At 42.3% G+C, this 13,606-nt stretch overlaps 2 protein-coding genes across 2 annotated transcripts in view; one reads left to right on the forward strand and one right to left on the reverse strand.

Annotated features, from left to right (window-relative positions):
• Window positions 1-3,258, reverse strand: part of LOC126405666 (dynein axonemal assembly factor 5-like) — a 38,767-nt gene extending 35,509 nt beyond the window's left edge. The window contains exons 1-3 of the mRNA XM_050069507.1: window positions 2,715-3,258; window positions 682-866; window positions 434-558 (exon numbers count right to left, since the gene is read on the reverse strand). Of these exons, the coding sequence (XP_049925464.1) occupies window positions 434-558; window positions 682-866; window positions 2,715-3,252 (848 nt within the window). The 5' untranslated portion in view covers window positions 3,253-3,258. The remainder of the gene's footprint in view (window positions 1-433; window positions 559-681; window positions 867-2,714) is intronic.
• Window positions 3,259-6,381: 3,123 nt separating this feature from the next.
• Window positions 6,382-13,606, forward strand: part of prkar1b (protein kinase, cAMP-dependent, regulatory, type I, beta) — a 108,451-nt gene continuing 101,226 nt past the window's right edge. Inside the window, exons 1-2 of the mRNA XM_050069509.1 lie at window positions 6,382-6,537; window positions 8,801-8,988. Coding sequence (XP_049925466.1) covers window positions 8,815-8,988 — 174 coding nt within the window. The 5' untranslated portion in view covers window positions 6,382-6,537; window positions 8,801-8,814. The remainder of the gene's footprint in view (window positions 6,538-8,800; window positions 8,989-13,606) is intronic.

The following is a 13,606-nucleotide window of genomic DNA, read 5'->3' on the forward strand; positions in this document are numbered from 1 at the left end:
ATCAAAGTACAAATATATGAAGGGAGTTTACCCAGTAAGGCTTTATAAATGAACAAATACCAGTGACTGAGCCTATGAAAGGTTAAAGAAGGCCAACCAGCCCTGGAATAAAGTCTCAGTGCTTTATGATGTGCTGTATCTAATATGTGCAAACAATGTGCAGATGCATTCATGTACAACAGATCATCATAATCCAGAACCTGTAAAAAAATAGCAGCTACCAGTCTTTCTCTGGCCTCAAAGGAGACACAGGACTTGTTTCTGAAATAAAACCCTGACTTCAACCTCTGCTTTTAAAGAAAATTATCAACCTGAGGTTTAAAAGACAGGAAGTCATCGAGCCAAATACAGAGATAGTTGTAACAGGTGACAACCTCTGAGCGGTAATAGCACCAGGAGTGCTATGTGTCAGTGTGTCAGTGTCCACTTTTACCTTATTTCTGGGATCTCATCATTGATGCTGCTCAGCAGGAGTGGGATGAGTTTGTGGAAATAAGAGTATCTGTCTCTCATGTAAAGCAGCCAATCGCCAACAACTGCAGTCACAGCTTTTCTCACCTGGAACAAAAGAGAGCAAGACAGAGAGAGAGCAGAACTGAGCAAGAATATCTTAATAGGCAGCACATATAACGGCACACAGTGTGTCTGGTATTATTGCTTAGTTGTTGCTTTAAACCGAACCTGTGGCGAGTCGTCAAACAGCCTCTGTGCCAGGTGAGAGAGCACGTCGTCCACATTCTTGCCAGTGCCGTGCTGAATGACAGCCCCGGTGGCTTCGATGACAGACACTCGTACCCGCGAGTGTTGATGAGCAATCGTCTGCATGAGAGGCTTGACCAGACTCTCAGCCTGCATGTGGAAGTGCTCTGAAGAGAAAGAGGTGAAATGTATTTCAATCCATGTTAAGAAGTTACTGTAGAGCTGAGTGATGCAGTCTCATATTCATATTTCATACGGAGATATGTGACTGGATATATCCTGAGATTTTTTTGTTACCCTAACATTATGATATTGTTTTGTTTTTTGTGGTTTTAAAGGCTGAATTACAGTCCTGCTTCTGTTCACTCTGAATTTCAGTTAGATAAGAGAGTGTGTTATGTAAGTGCGGACGTTTCCAGTCGCGTCTCTGTCAGCTTGGCTAAATTTATGGTCTTATGTCTATTTTGCAAGTGCAGGTGGTGCTTTTTGTCGTTGGCTTTGGACAGTGGTGGCGTGTGGCTGCAAATCACTCATCAGGTTGAGGAAATCAAATCAACAGCCTGTAAACTCTCCTCCTGTCGACTTCTGCTAACTAGCTAGGTCAGAGTTTTCAAATGTAAACATCAGTAAACATCGAGGAGAAGATGGGCACCAGCTAAAAATAAAGTGGATGACCTCTGTGCTGCATCAGTTTCCAACAGGATATCAGGAACTGTAGTATCCTTTTATTGACTGGAACTTGACTAAATCTTGGACAGCAGCATTCAGCCAGGTGACTCTTTTTCTATGTCAGTCTGACAGCGCAGAGGACTCTAGTGTGGCGATGGGAATGAGAGGTGCTGCCCCGTTCCTACTGTGAATCACTGCTATATGCTGTGCCAGTGTTTGGGAGGAGCGAACATGCAGCCATCATGTTGAGGTCAGGATGTGTGAACAGGTAAATCATTCCTCAACCAGAGACCATGGATTACCAGAACCATCCGGAAACATGGACAATTATAAAGCGGTGGCCGACAATGTAAGAAGTGTAGTGAATGTGCAGTAGTTGTGGTAGCATAACGGCCTGTCACAGGTTACAGTGTGATGATTAGAGGAGAAATGGCAGAGCATAAAGGTCCAGGTGGGAAAAAACAACTCAATCATTTAGGATTTTGATAAAAGTAGGAAATTACCTGTTGATCTATCTCTATCTATCTATATATATATATATATATAGATCCCAGGGGACATTTATTGTATGTGGGAGCTGTTTAAATGTGTAATTTGTTGTAGATTTTATTTTGTTGAACTATTCATATAGTATACAGAATCTGACTCTCACTCTGAGTTACTGTTGTTGTTCACAAACTAAGGAAATGAGAGATCATTTTTGTTTTGTTTTTACTGAATATTTGAAGGCAAGCTATAAAACTATATCATTTATTTTGTTGCAATACTGTCATCTTAAAGTAATAGTAAAATATACTTTTTTTAAAAGCTAATTTGTCATATCGTCAAGAATATTGTTATCGCAAAAATACCCTGAAATATAGTGATATTATTTTAGGGCCATATCACCCACCCCTACTGAGAATGCAGATATGGAAGGATCAGAAACACTGACCAATCAGAGAAGTCTGGGCTTTTAGGAAATGGGTGCTTAAAGAGACAGGCGCCAAATCGGTGCTTTTCAGACCGAGGGTGAACACAGGAATATTCAGGCAGACGGTATTAGCAAATAATGTATTTTTTGAACATTTAAACATGTAATCATGCTCTAACAGAAACCTAAAATACAAGTATGAATCTGAAAATTAGCATAATATGGGACCTTTAAAACACTGAAACTTTTTGAGTTTAATTCTAGTGTTTCAGCACAAAAACAGTACCATGATGTTTCCTTGGTATTCCAGAAATTCATTATTTATTTTAGCCACTTAATATAATAGTAGAGGAAGGAAGGGAGCTTTTCTGCGTGCCTCGAAACCATGGCAACGGACTCCATCGTCAACAACAACAAAAATCTCTCCACCAACCTGGCACACACTTTGCAAAGGTTACGGTGCATTTGCAGCTTTCTCTCCTGACATCAGGGAAAGGGTCGACGACGGTCCTCTGCAGTATGTTGATCACGTCGTTCAGATACGGCGCTAAATGCCTCCCGCACACCTCCACCGTCAGAGTCAACATCTCCACGGCCGACAGCCGGAGCTCCTCCGCCGGCTCCAGGATCTCCTTCTCCCCGAGCCTCTGAGCCAGGCACGGCATGAGGTAAGGCAGCGACTCCTCCGGCTTTGGGACGCAGCGAATAAACTCTGTTATCATCGTTATCGCTGTCTCTCTGCATCTCTCCATGGGGTCTGACAGGCATTTGAGGAGAGACTTGAGGAGGGCAGAGAAGACCTCCTGTAGGACGCTGCCGGACAGTCCTTTATCTAAGGTCTCCCTCTTGATAAGCTCCAGAGCTCTCTTTCGTGTCGCTTTGTTGTCTTCGTTCAGACAGTTTAAATGTCGGGCGACTCCTCTCAAAACTTCAGAGGAAGCATGCTCGTCTCCAGCCGCCATAGCTGCCATCTTGACTGTCGTTATGGCAACCAGCGGCTGCGCGACAAACAAACGGCTGCTTTACGGCAGCTTCCGATTCAAAATGTTAAACTTTATTCACACTCACAACCTCTTCGTCTTTGTAGCTCTAGTTGTTCCCATTTGTGCTGACAAAACAGAGTCAGGTGGTGTGACGACGCTAAAAATACTAAACACATTGTTTTATATAACAATTAATCGCCTTATTAGATTAAAAAAAATACAATAATTATGATTTTAAAACAGTGAGAAACTTGGTGAGAAGTAGCCTACAGCAGTAGTCCTCAACCTTTTTCATGTCAAGGACCCCTAAATTGATAATATTTCACTCCAGGGACCTCCATCTGAAAATATTTTGGTTGTTAGATATGATTTAGACCAGTGGTTCCCAACTGGTGCAGCCACAGGGTCCAGATTTCTCCTTCAGTTCAAGTTCCACACAGTTTAGTGTCATACTTGTGATGTCATTGAGCTAGTTTGCTGTCTGTGTCATGTAGCTGTCCGTTAGTCACTCACTCCACACCAGGAAACGGCACTTCCAAATAACAGCCATGTGCCAGGAATTCACTGTACTTAAAAAATAAGTTTTTTTTTTTTTTTTTACAAACTTGACACAATGCCAGTCACTTGCGGTCCATTCAGGATGGACCTGTGACCCACCATGTGGGAACCACTGATTTAGACCATACTTCTATAGTTGTCACCTACAGTTCAGGAAATGACTGTGCAGGAAGTGAGAGCTATCATCAGAGTAGTCGCTCTTATGACTCTTACTCACACTAGACTCACTTAGATGTCCTCCTGAGCTTTTGTTTGGTGTGCATTTTTAATTTCTCCTAGCTATTTGGGATCAGTAGGACCCGATAAGTATAAAAAACGAAACATTGTCAACGATAATGAAATCCCAACTTCCTCGAACAAGTACCTCCTAATTAACAGCATCTTAGTTTGTTACATTTGCTAAAATTGGTCACATTTGTTGCCATATCAAACTACAAACATTATTAACGTATTAATGTGTGTCGGGATCGGCTGCAGACTGACTCAGCAGAGATGGCTGCAAAAAAGTGTCCACAAACAAGGACAACGAGTCTAAGTCAAGCAGAAAAGCAGCATTTTTCTGGGGACCCCAAACTCCCTTAGGGACCCCTGGTGTCCCGGAACCCTGTTTGAGAACCACTGGCCTACAGCGCAGACACTGTGATTATTACAGTGGTTTCTCATAAAGTAGTCTTAATAAAGCGGCAATACGACCATTTTTAAAATTCATATGTGTTATTCCTATGGTCTAAAACAATCCAAAAATATTTGTAAAAATGAACAACTCTCTTCCAAATCTAAAAGCTGGAGTGCTACAGCCTCCGACTCAGATTTCTGATGTCACCAAGTGAGCCGGTCACACACTCCAAAGTCAAATTCCACCCTAATACAAAATGAAGACTACATTGTGCTTGCTCGGTAATATTTGCATAGCATTGTCATTATCTATAAATACAGTCAACTGTTATTTAAGAACCTCAAAACTTGAATTTATCGTGTTATCACATGGCACATATCAAGCTTTTTCCATTGACATTAAAACAATGACTTAATCTGTCAGTTTGGATTGATTGAACGTTAAACCCAGATGTGCTCACAGGTGTAAATCAGAAACATCCTGTTATCTCAGTGAACACACCCATGGTGACTTGGGATGTTCCAGTATGCTACTGTTTAGTGAGGACACTGACTGAGGTCATGTCCTTAATATTGTTTATGTGTTTTTGTGGCCTAGAGAGAATTTTCTTTCTGATTTCCCTTTCATGGGGGAAGACAGGACAGTGTAGCCTACAGTGGTGCGTCAGCAGCATGAGCAGACACTAACTCAGCTCTGCGTTTAGAGACGAATCCTTGTGCAGGGGCGGACAAAACCTTTTTGCACCTTTAAGGGGTGAAATGAGCCTCAGAAAGCTTCCTCTACCATTTTCTTTTTTTTTTTTACACAAATTGCAGTCTTTCAACCACATTATTCAGGCAGTTTTAGGTCAGTTTTGGCACCAAATATTTACTTATATTCCAGGCTTTATGAGGGCCCCCTGTCCTATTGGGGCCTTGGGTAGTCAGTCCCACTTTCCCCCCTACTATGCTGCCCCTGAATGGCTCTGCATAGTGCAAAAAGTGCTGGAATAAAAAGCAAAATATGAAAAAAAACACACATTTTTAGAGTTTCCTACAGGTGTCTGGTTTTGAAAAAGGGAAGAGATGGTGGGCTTTGGGGTCTGGGGTTCACGACTACACTATTTTTATAATCCTTCTGTGGCCCTCAAGGATGTTAGTTTCACACTGACTCCACTGGTCCAGAGCTCAAGATCAACAATGAGATTGATCCTACGTCAGACAGGTGTAAACAGTCTTCAGCCACTTTATGTGACATGTTCTGGTCATGTCCAAAACTATTTCATTTCTGGGATTTTATATTTAAAACCTTTTCAATAATGCTTGGACAGCTGGTTGCCCCATCTTTGTCCATGGCAATATTTGGAGTAACTCCTCTAGATGTTAACTTAAGTAGAGCCCAAGCGGACATTGTCTCATTCTGCTCACATCCGGTCAGAAGGCTCATTCTGTGTAAATGGAAGGACTCTTTACCTCCAACATATGGACATTGGATCAAGGATGTTATGTATAATTTACAATTGGAGAAAATCCCTTGTTTTTTTAATGGATCAACAGCACGCTTCTTTGCCACCTGGCAACCATTTTTCCCTTTTGTAATTTAAAGAAAATGTTTTATGTATTTTTTATTTATTTATTTATTGTCTATTAGATTTTCTGTCTTTCTGTAAATATAAAATATAATAAAATACATAAAATACATAAAATAAATAAAATAGAATAGATATATAAATACAAAATAAAAATAGTTTTATTATAAAATAAAAAAATAAATATAAAATAAAGAAAGACGTTAGTTTTAGGGTTTAGGCATGCAGTGTGTCTTCATATATAAAGATAAGGCCTGTGCACTGCTGTTCTTTTTAAGGTGGATGTTTCCTTTAAAGATTTTCCTCCACCTGTAAATCGGCTGGCGCGTGCTCGCCGCCACTGGCCTCGAGAGAGCGCCGCTGCGGTCGGGAGGATGATAGATTGACGTCATCGGGACTGACGCAGAGCGAGCCGAGGTATCAGAGAGGCAGAGCAGCAGCAGCCAGCAGCATCCCGGCTAACCAACGGTACCTCACCGATCTCCCACCACCAGCGAGGTGTTTTCCCACTGAGCATCCTCCACCAATAACGGTAGGGACACCGGCGAGAGCACCGAGCGGACCGTGGGGCTTTATTAACACTGAGTAGCGGCTGAGCTCAGGCCCTTCACGGTGTTTACGTCGCAGTAATTCCCCTTCGTTGTGGTTTGGTTGTCATTGTAAGGTTAGCACAGCTAGCTCAGTTAGCTGTCTATTGAATGCAACTGAACAGGTGCTCACTTCCATCACCAGCTCCACAGCATGCATGGTACAGCCAACATAAGCGGGCACTGTTTTGCTATCTGCTGCAGAACAAACTCGCTAGATGTCATGCCCTGAATGCATAATTGATTCAGATTTATTATGCATTTAAAAACACTGTCGTGGACGTGATTTCCATATGAGGAAGTGACACAGGGTAGTTGACAGTTAGCTACACCTGCTCAGCTTCCTGCCATGCTGTGAGGCATACAACCACTGTGTTATCTGACATAACTGTTTGACATAGCTTGTGTGTGTTGTCATGCACTTTGAGGATTTGTAATTTGCTTTACTGTCACAAAAAACATTATATCCGTTAGGGCACCAGTTTCCTATTCAGTCATCTTCATCCACATAGACACATAGTAAAGGCATGAACAGTCCTGCAGTAGTAATGCAGCTGTTGTGCATGAGGTGTGTGTACCCTGCTTAAATGTATGTGTTAAACATGTTAACCATAATCCTCTTGTGAGGCTCCCTCTGTCACCAACAATCAAAGGCACAGTAAAAGGCATGCACATCTGCCCAGGGATACAATTTTATTTATATTATAAATACCACTGTATAGTATATTTTTAATGATCTTAAAGATGATTATAGATGGCATAACCAGACAGGGGTATCTATATTTGGCTGGTTACATACCTCATAAATGAAGGTACTATGTCAAATTGATGCAAAAATCATTGTCCTTGTATGAGGACATCACAATTTGGGTTTACTTGATACTCCATTCTACTTAACTTCAACCTGTTGTCCACGTTCATGGACACTTTGTTGTGTCATGCAGTGGTAGTAAGACATAATCCATGTAAAAGCAAGATGGCGGCCATCTCTGCCAAGTTAGTCCTCAGCCGATCCTGTCACAAAAGTGGACAAGGTTCAAAACCTGATCACATGTTATGGTTTAAAACTTGTTTACTCATGATTAAAGCTTGATATGGCAACAAAGTTGACCGATTTTAGCAACTGCAACAAGCTAAGACGCTGTTAATTAGGAAGTACTCGTTTGAGGACATTGGGACTTTATTACCGTTGACGACGCTTAGTCTACTGATCCCAAATTGCTAGCTGAAATTAAAAGCAAACCAAACAAACGTTCAGGTCCCAGGAGGATGTATCATCTATATGCAACATTGCCAGCAATATTCTAATACACCCACAGATTAAAAATGGATAGCGACCATGGTATAAACAGAATGGCAAAATCTCAGTTGACAGGTGACCAGTTCATATAGTCATGGTGGATAGCATCGTATCACCCAACCCCAGAGCTGCAGTGCCAACATAGGGCTCGGGCTGCACAATTGATTAAGTGATTATTGAAATTGCAATATGGCCAAGTGCTTCTACAAAGTGGTCGCTAGTCTTCCTGGGGTCCACTCACAAAACAACATTAAAAATACATAAATTTAAAATCACACAGTATCAGTGAGACGATAACATTCAATATCAGTCCAAAATTAAGGCAAAAAAAGCAAAAAAATAAAATAAAATTAACAAAAATGCTCCAGAAGTGACATAACAACATTTACATGTGATTTATCAGTTTTAGTTTTAGTGACTTCTTTAAGAAATATCTACAACATCCTGTTATAAACGAAGCATTGTGGTGCTAGAGAGAAGTCCCGGCCTAGGGTTAATATTCCCGACATAAGGCACATGCTTGTTTAGTGCAGACCCCAGTAAATATCACATAATTTTTATATATATATTTTTAAGTTAAAGTGAAATGCAAATATAAACATTTACATATGTAATGTTATTTTCAACAATTACCTCCATCGTACACCGTCATGTCTTGCTTAGGGTATTGCCAACTGACAGTAGCTCATGTCATGCGGCCCTTGACAAGAAGCATAAGCAACAGGGGTGTGAAATGTCCGCTCACCTCCTTCCCACGATCCATTGCTCCTCCATTCTATCCCACTTTCTCTGTATCACACTGTATGCGCTGCATTTTGCCCCTCCTTTGCCCCTGTTCTACCCCCTTCTCTATTCTGCTCTCCCTCCCCTCCTCTCATGGAACACCCTGTTTTCTCCCACTGCCACAGAGATAAAAGATAAGATGGCCACCTCCTCCTCCACTCTGGAAGAAGACGAGAGCTTGAAGGGCTGTGAAATTTTTGTGCAGAAGCACAACATCCAGCAGATCCTCAAAGAGTGCATTGTGAACCTCTGCATCGCTAAGCCTGAGCGTCCTATGAAGTTCCTGCGGGAGCATTTTGAAAAGCTGGAGAAGGTTGGTGATGACAAGTTCTGTGTTTGTGTGATTTAGGTCTGTCAGTCTGAGTCTCTGTTTGTAATGTCGGGGCTCTGTGTTGCCTGAGATCTTGTGCGGTGAGCTCAAAGTTATGATCTACTTTTGATATATGACATAAATGTTTGCTGCCGTGTTTCCCACTTACCAAGTAGTGATTTCTTGTCTCATTTCTCTGATGTTATATAAATAAAATAGCCTAAAAATTATATGAGTGCTTATTACAGGCTCAGTTACAAGCTGGAATGCTGTTTTCCTGTTGTAGACACTTACATGTGTAAAAATACACACCTCATAGAGTGTGCTGGTATTTTCATATTTTCCACGCACTGTACACAAACACTGTTTTGTTTGCTGCATTCTGTGTCTTCCTCTGATATCTGTAGCACCATCACATTTGAGCAGACATAACAGCCTGCACTCATACTTGTTATAATAGTGCTTTTATTTTCCAACCTATAATAGGAGAATCCATTAGGGAATGTGAGAGAAGCACCCATAAAAGGCCAGTGTCCTGTTTGCAGGCTCGGGGTGAACAGACGGTTCGTATCTGCCAGTCTGTCTGTCTGGCCGTGAGCAGAGACAAAAGAGGTGACACACTCATATAAAGATAATAGAGGAGAGGAGGTTTTGCGAGAAGATGGAAGAGAAAGATCATAACTAGAGAACAGGTTAAAACAGGAGCAACTTCTGCAGCACATTCCCTGTGGCTCACAAATGCTGTGACTGCCCAGAGTGTTTTGTGTCTGTCTCTTTTAAGCAAATGTGTTGGCACCGGCTGGCACCTCGACAGTGGCAAGATGCTTTTTAGATGAAAGCTGCTTCACTGACTCCTGCTATATTTATACGAGGTTTCTGGAGCCAAATAACTTGGAATCTACCAGCAGGCACACCATACTGTTGATTTAAAGATAGAAGAAGGCAGCGCAGTCGCCATGAGAAAATGTTGGCATTGTGTGTTTCTGCAAACCAAGGATACGTTACATTTGTATGTTTCTAAAGTGATGGAGTACATGACCTTAGACTGTATCTGGGAAGCAGCCAAGGGCCTGTCCCCGTCGACGACCCCGTCCCTGTGTTTCCACTGGGGATTGTGTCACTGGCAGCTGGTGTTTTGACTGAGACATCGCTGCATTTTCAGCTGATATTGTGCCACAAAAATTGGGTGTTTTTTACTAAGACATTATTGCATATTCACCCAGGATTTTGCCACCAAATGCGAGTGTTTTTTATTGAGACATTGCTGCGTTTTTACCCTGGATTGTTCCACAAAAAGCAAATATTTTAAGCCAAAACATGATCTTTTTTTGCCTAACCCTAACCACATGTTAATTATAATGTTGTTAAAACGTACAGTTTCCACATCACTGCTACATTATAACGTGACCTTCGTTTGTATCCGGGAAGCAGCCAAAGGTGTTTTTGAGCGACCCCTCCCCGTGTCACTGGCAGCGGGTGTCTTAACTTAACTTAGACATCGCTTCATGTTCAACTGATATTGTGCCACAAAAAGTGGTTGTTTTTTACAAAGACATGGCTTCATTTTCAGGCGGGATAGTTCCACCAAATGCGAGTGTTTTTTTTACCAAGACATGACTGCGTTTTCGACCAAGATTGTGCTACCAAAAATAAGTGTTTCTTACAGAGACATCGCTTCATTTTCAGCCGGGATAGTGCTACTGAATACAGGTGTTTTTTCCTGAGACATTGCTGCGTTTTCTGCCAGGATTGTGCCACCAAAAGCGAATTTTTTAGCCAAAACGTGATCTTTTCCTAACCATAACCAAGTGTTTTTTGTTCCTAAGCCTAACTACATGTTATTTACAGTGTTGTCAAAATGTACGGTTTCAGGGGCGTCAGTGGCTTAGTGGATAGAGCAGGCGCCCCATGTACAAGGCTGTTGCCGCAGCGGCCCGGGTTCAACTCCAGCCTGTGGCCCTTTGCTGCATGTCATTCCCCCTCTCTCTCTCCCCTCTTCACACTTAGCTGTCCTATCTATTAAGGCAAAAATGCCCCAAAAAATATCTAAAAAAAAAAAAAAATGTACAGTTTCAACTTGTCTGCTACATAATAACATACAAATGTACAGACGTATGATCATGGTCATTCGCAGAATTGAGCCAAAACAGATTTTCTTTCCCAACATTTGCTTTAATCAAGCAGAGAAATAGATGGGTCGTCTGCTCATGAGTGGATCATATGATTTCTTTGTTTAAACAATGGGCTCTACTCTTTCGCTCCTGTTATGGGTCATAAAGGTGTATGAGGTGGACCTGTAGGCTGTCGCTGTTGGCCTGAGGAGAGTTTAGGCTTTGGAAAGAAGTCTTCAACAAGAGAAGTGATTGTGAAGCGACATCAGATATAGCAGGGCTGAGGTTCGCCACCCCGATGCCTTGAGGAGGGTCTCCGTCCTTACTGTTCTGATGTTAGCATGTGAGAGTCATCTGACTTAAAGTGACGATGAAATGAAAGACGAAAAAAAAATCAAAGGCTTTAAAATGTTTATGAAAGTAATGCTTTGCCTGTATGTGCAAGTAAATTATATTTATTCATTTATTTATTTATCAAGACGGACCAATCAGACTCTTATGTACAACATCACTCTACACCTACAGCGTATTAAGCTGCCGTTTTCAGGACCGAACATACAAAAAGCTCAAGGTCAGGCTGGCTCCTTTGTGCTAACATGTCCTACGCACTTGTTTATGTGTTTGCATCTGCCTGCCATTGTAATCTGGAGCAGTGGACCTCACAGAGCTGTGTGGCCAAGGAGACAGAGTGCGAGCACGGCATTCATAGTGGAGCTTCTGCTGCTGTTAGCGAGGACTGTAATGCTGCATAGTCAGAGAGGCAGCATGAATACTAATGGATGTAATAGAGCACAGCAGAAGCATACAGTAGCAAGTTGCGAGTGATTCATGCTGTAAAAAAACATACTGCGCACTTGCCCTTGCACGTGCACATGTGTATTCCAGCTCGATAACAGATGAGCATTAAAGATTTACTGTTGGGATCAATCCTTTGTTAAAAAACCCAGGTGTGAAGCATATGTTTAAATTTACAAGTTCTTTGAGAAGGGAGAACGATAATTATTGTATGTGTATTGGCTCTGGTGTCCATAGTCAACACTGCAGTCTGTACAAGTGGCTGGTAAAGATGATTACACTGTCACTGGTGGAATACACTGTTGCACGTGGCATGCTTCACTCTCTGCAGTACATATCTGTCACACCCTGTGCAATAAGTTAATGTATTAAGCTGTCATGCTCCGCTCAGTCCTGCTGCAGCTACACTCTTCATGCAAGTGTCTCACTATCCTCACTGCTGTTGCTTACGTACAACATTTAATCAGCACCATCTCCACCCCTGCAGCCACCTGTAGCCTCTGATCATAGTGTCCTGTCCTCAGTCTCCCCCCTGAAGTGTCTGATGCAGCAACGTTGTCATTGAAAAAGCAATCGTCTGACTCTTTACACGATTGCAAAACTAACAGCTCCACATATTATTTCTGTTTACATGGCAGGAAATATCATTTTGATTATCCAGAGGAAATGGGATTTGGAGTTTTGCTGCAAGAATAAGTGTCCCAGTGTCAAGACGACGCATAAGGACACATCCGACACTAGTAATGATTTTACTGTATAAACATTACATGACATTTATGTAGTTGATACTTTTATCCAAAGCGACTCACAATAAGTGCTTTTGAAAATGTGGGTACAACCCCAAAAGTGCAAGAATTACGTTAATGTCTTTGCCACATATAGAGACAATAATTCATTCATTCATTTTGTGTAACTGCTTATCCTGTTAGGGGTCGTGGGGAGGCTGGAGCCTATCCCAGCTGGCATTGGGCGAGAGTTGGGGTACATCCTGGACAGGTCGCCAGACTATCACAGGGCTGACACATAGAGACAGACAACCATTCACACTCACATTGACACCTACGGACAATCTAGAGTCACCAATTAACCTGCATGTCTTTGGACTGTGGGAGGAAGCTGGAGTACCTGGAGAAAACCCACGCTGACACTGGGAGAACATACAAACTCAGCACAGAAGGGCTCCCCCACCCTGGGTTCGAACCAGGAACCCTCTAGCAATGCTAACCACAGCACCATCGGGCCACCCAAGACAATAAAAGATAGTTAATACATTTTGTTATATAGCTACTGCTGTCCCATCGGCCTAACGCCATTGGGGTCTCACTGTTAAGACAAGGCTACTTTTTATCGATCAAACCAAATTCGTCAAATATGTCACAATAGTGAAGCTAGATATTCTTGAAATGCTGTTTTGAGAGGTCACAGATACAAGCGGCTGAAATGAGTTTCCTCTTAAGGGTGGCTGGGCTCAGTCTTAGAGATAGGGTAAGGAGCTCGGACTTCCAGAGGGAACTCGGAGTAGAGCCGCTGATCCTTAGCATCAAAAGGGGTCAGTTAAGGTGGTTTGGGCATCTGTTCAGGATGCCTCCTGGGCACCTCCTGTTGGAGGTGTTCCGGGCACGTCCAACTGCTGGGAGACCACGAGGCAGACCCAGAACACACTGCAGGGATTATATCTCATCTGGCCTTGGAACGCCTTGGGGTCCCGAGGAGGA

The sequence above is a fragment of the Epinephelus moara genome, chromosome 18, assembly GCF_006386435.1.
Source record: "Epinephelus moara isolate mb chromosome 18, YSFRI_EMoa_1.0, whole genome shotgun sequence".
Taxonomy (NCBI): Eukaryota; Metazoa; Chordata; class Actinopteri; order Perciformes; family Serranidae; genus Epinephelus; species Epinephelus moara.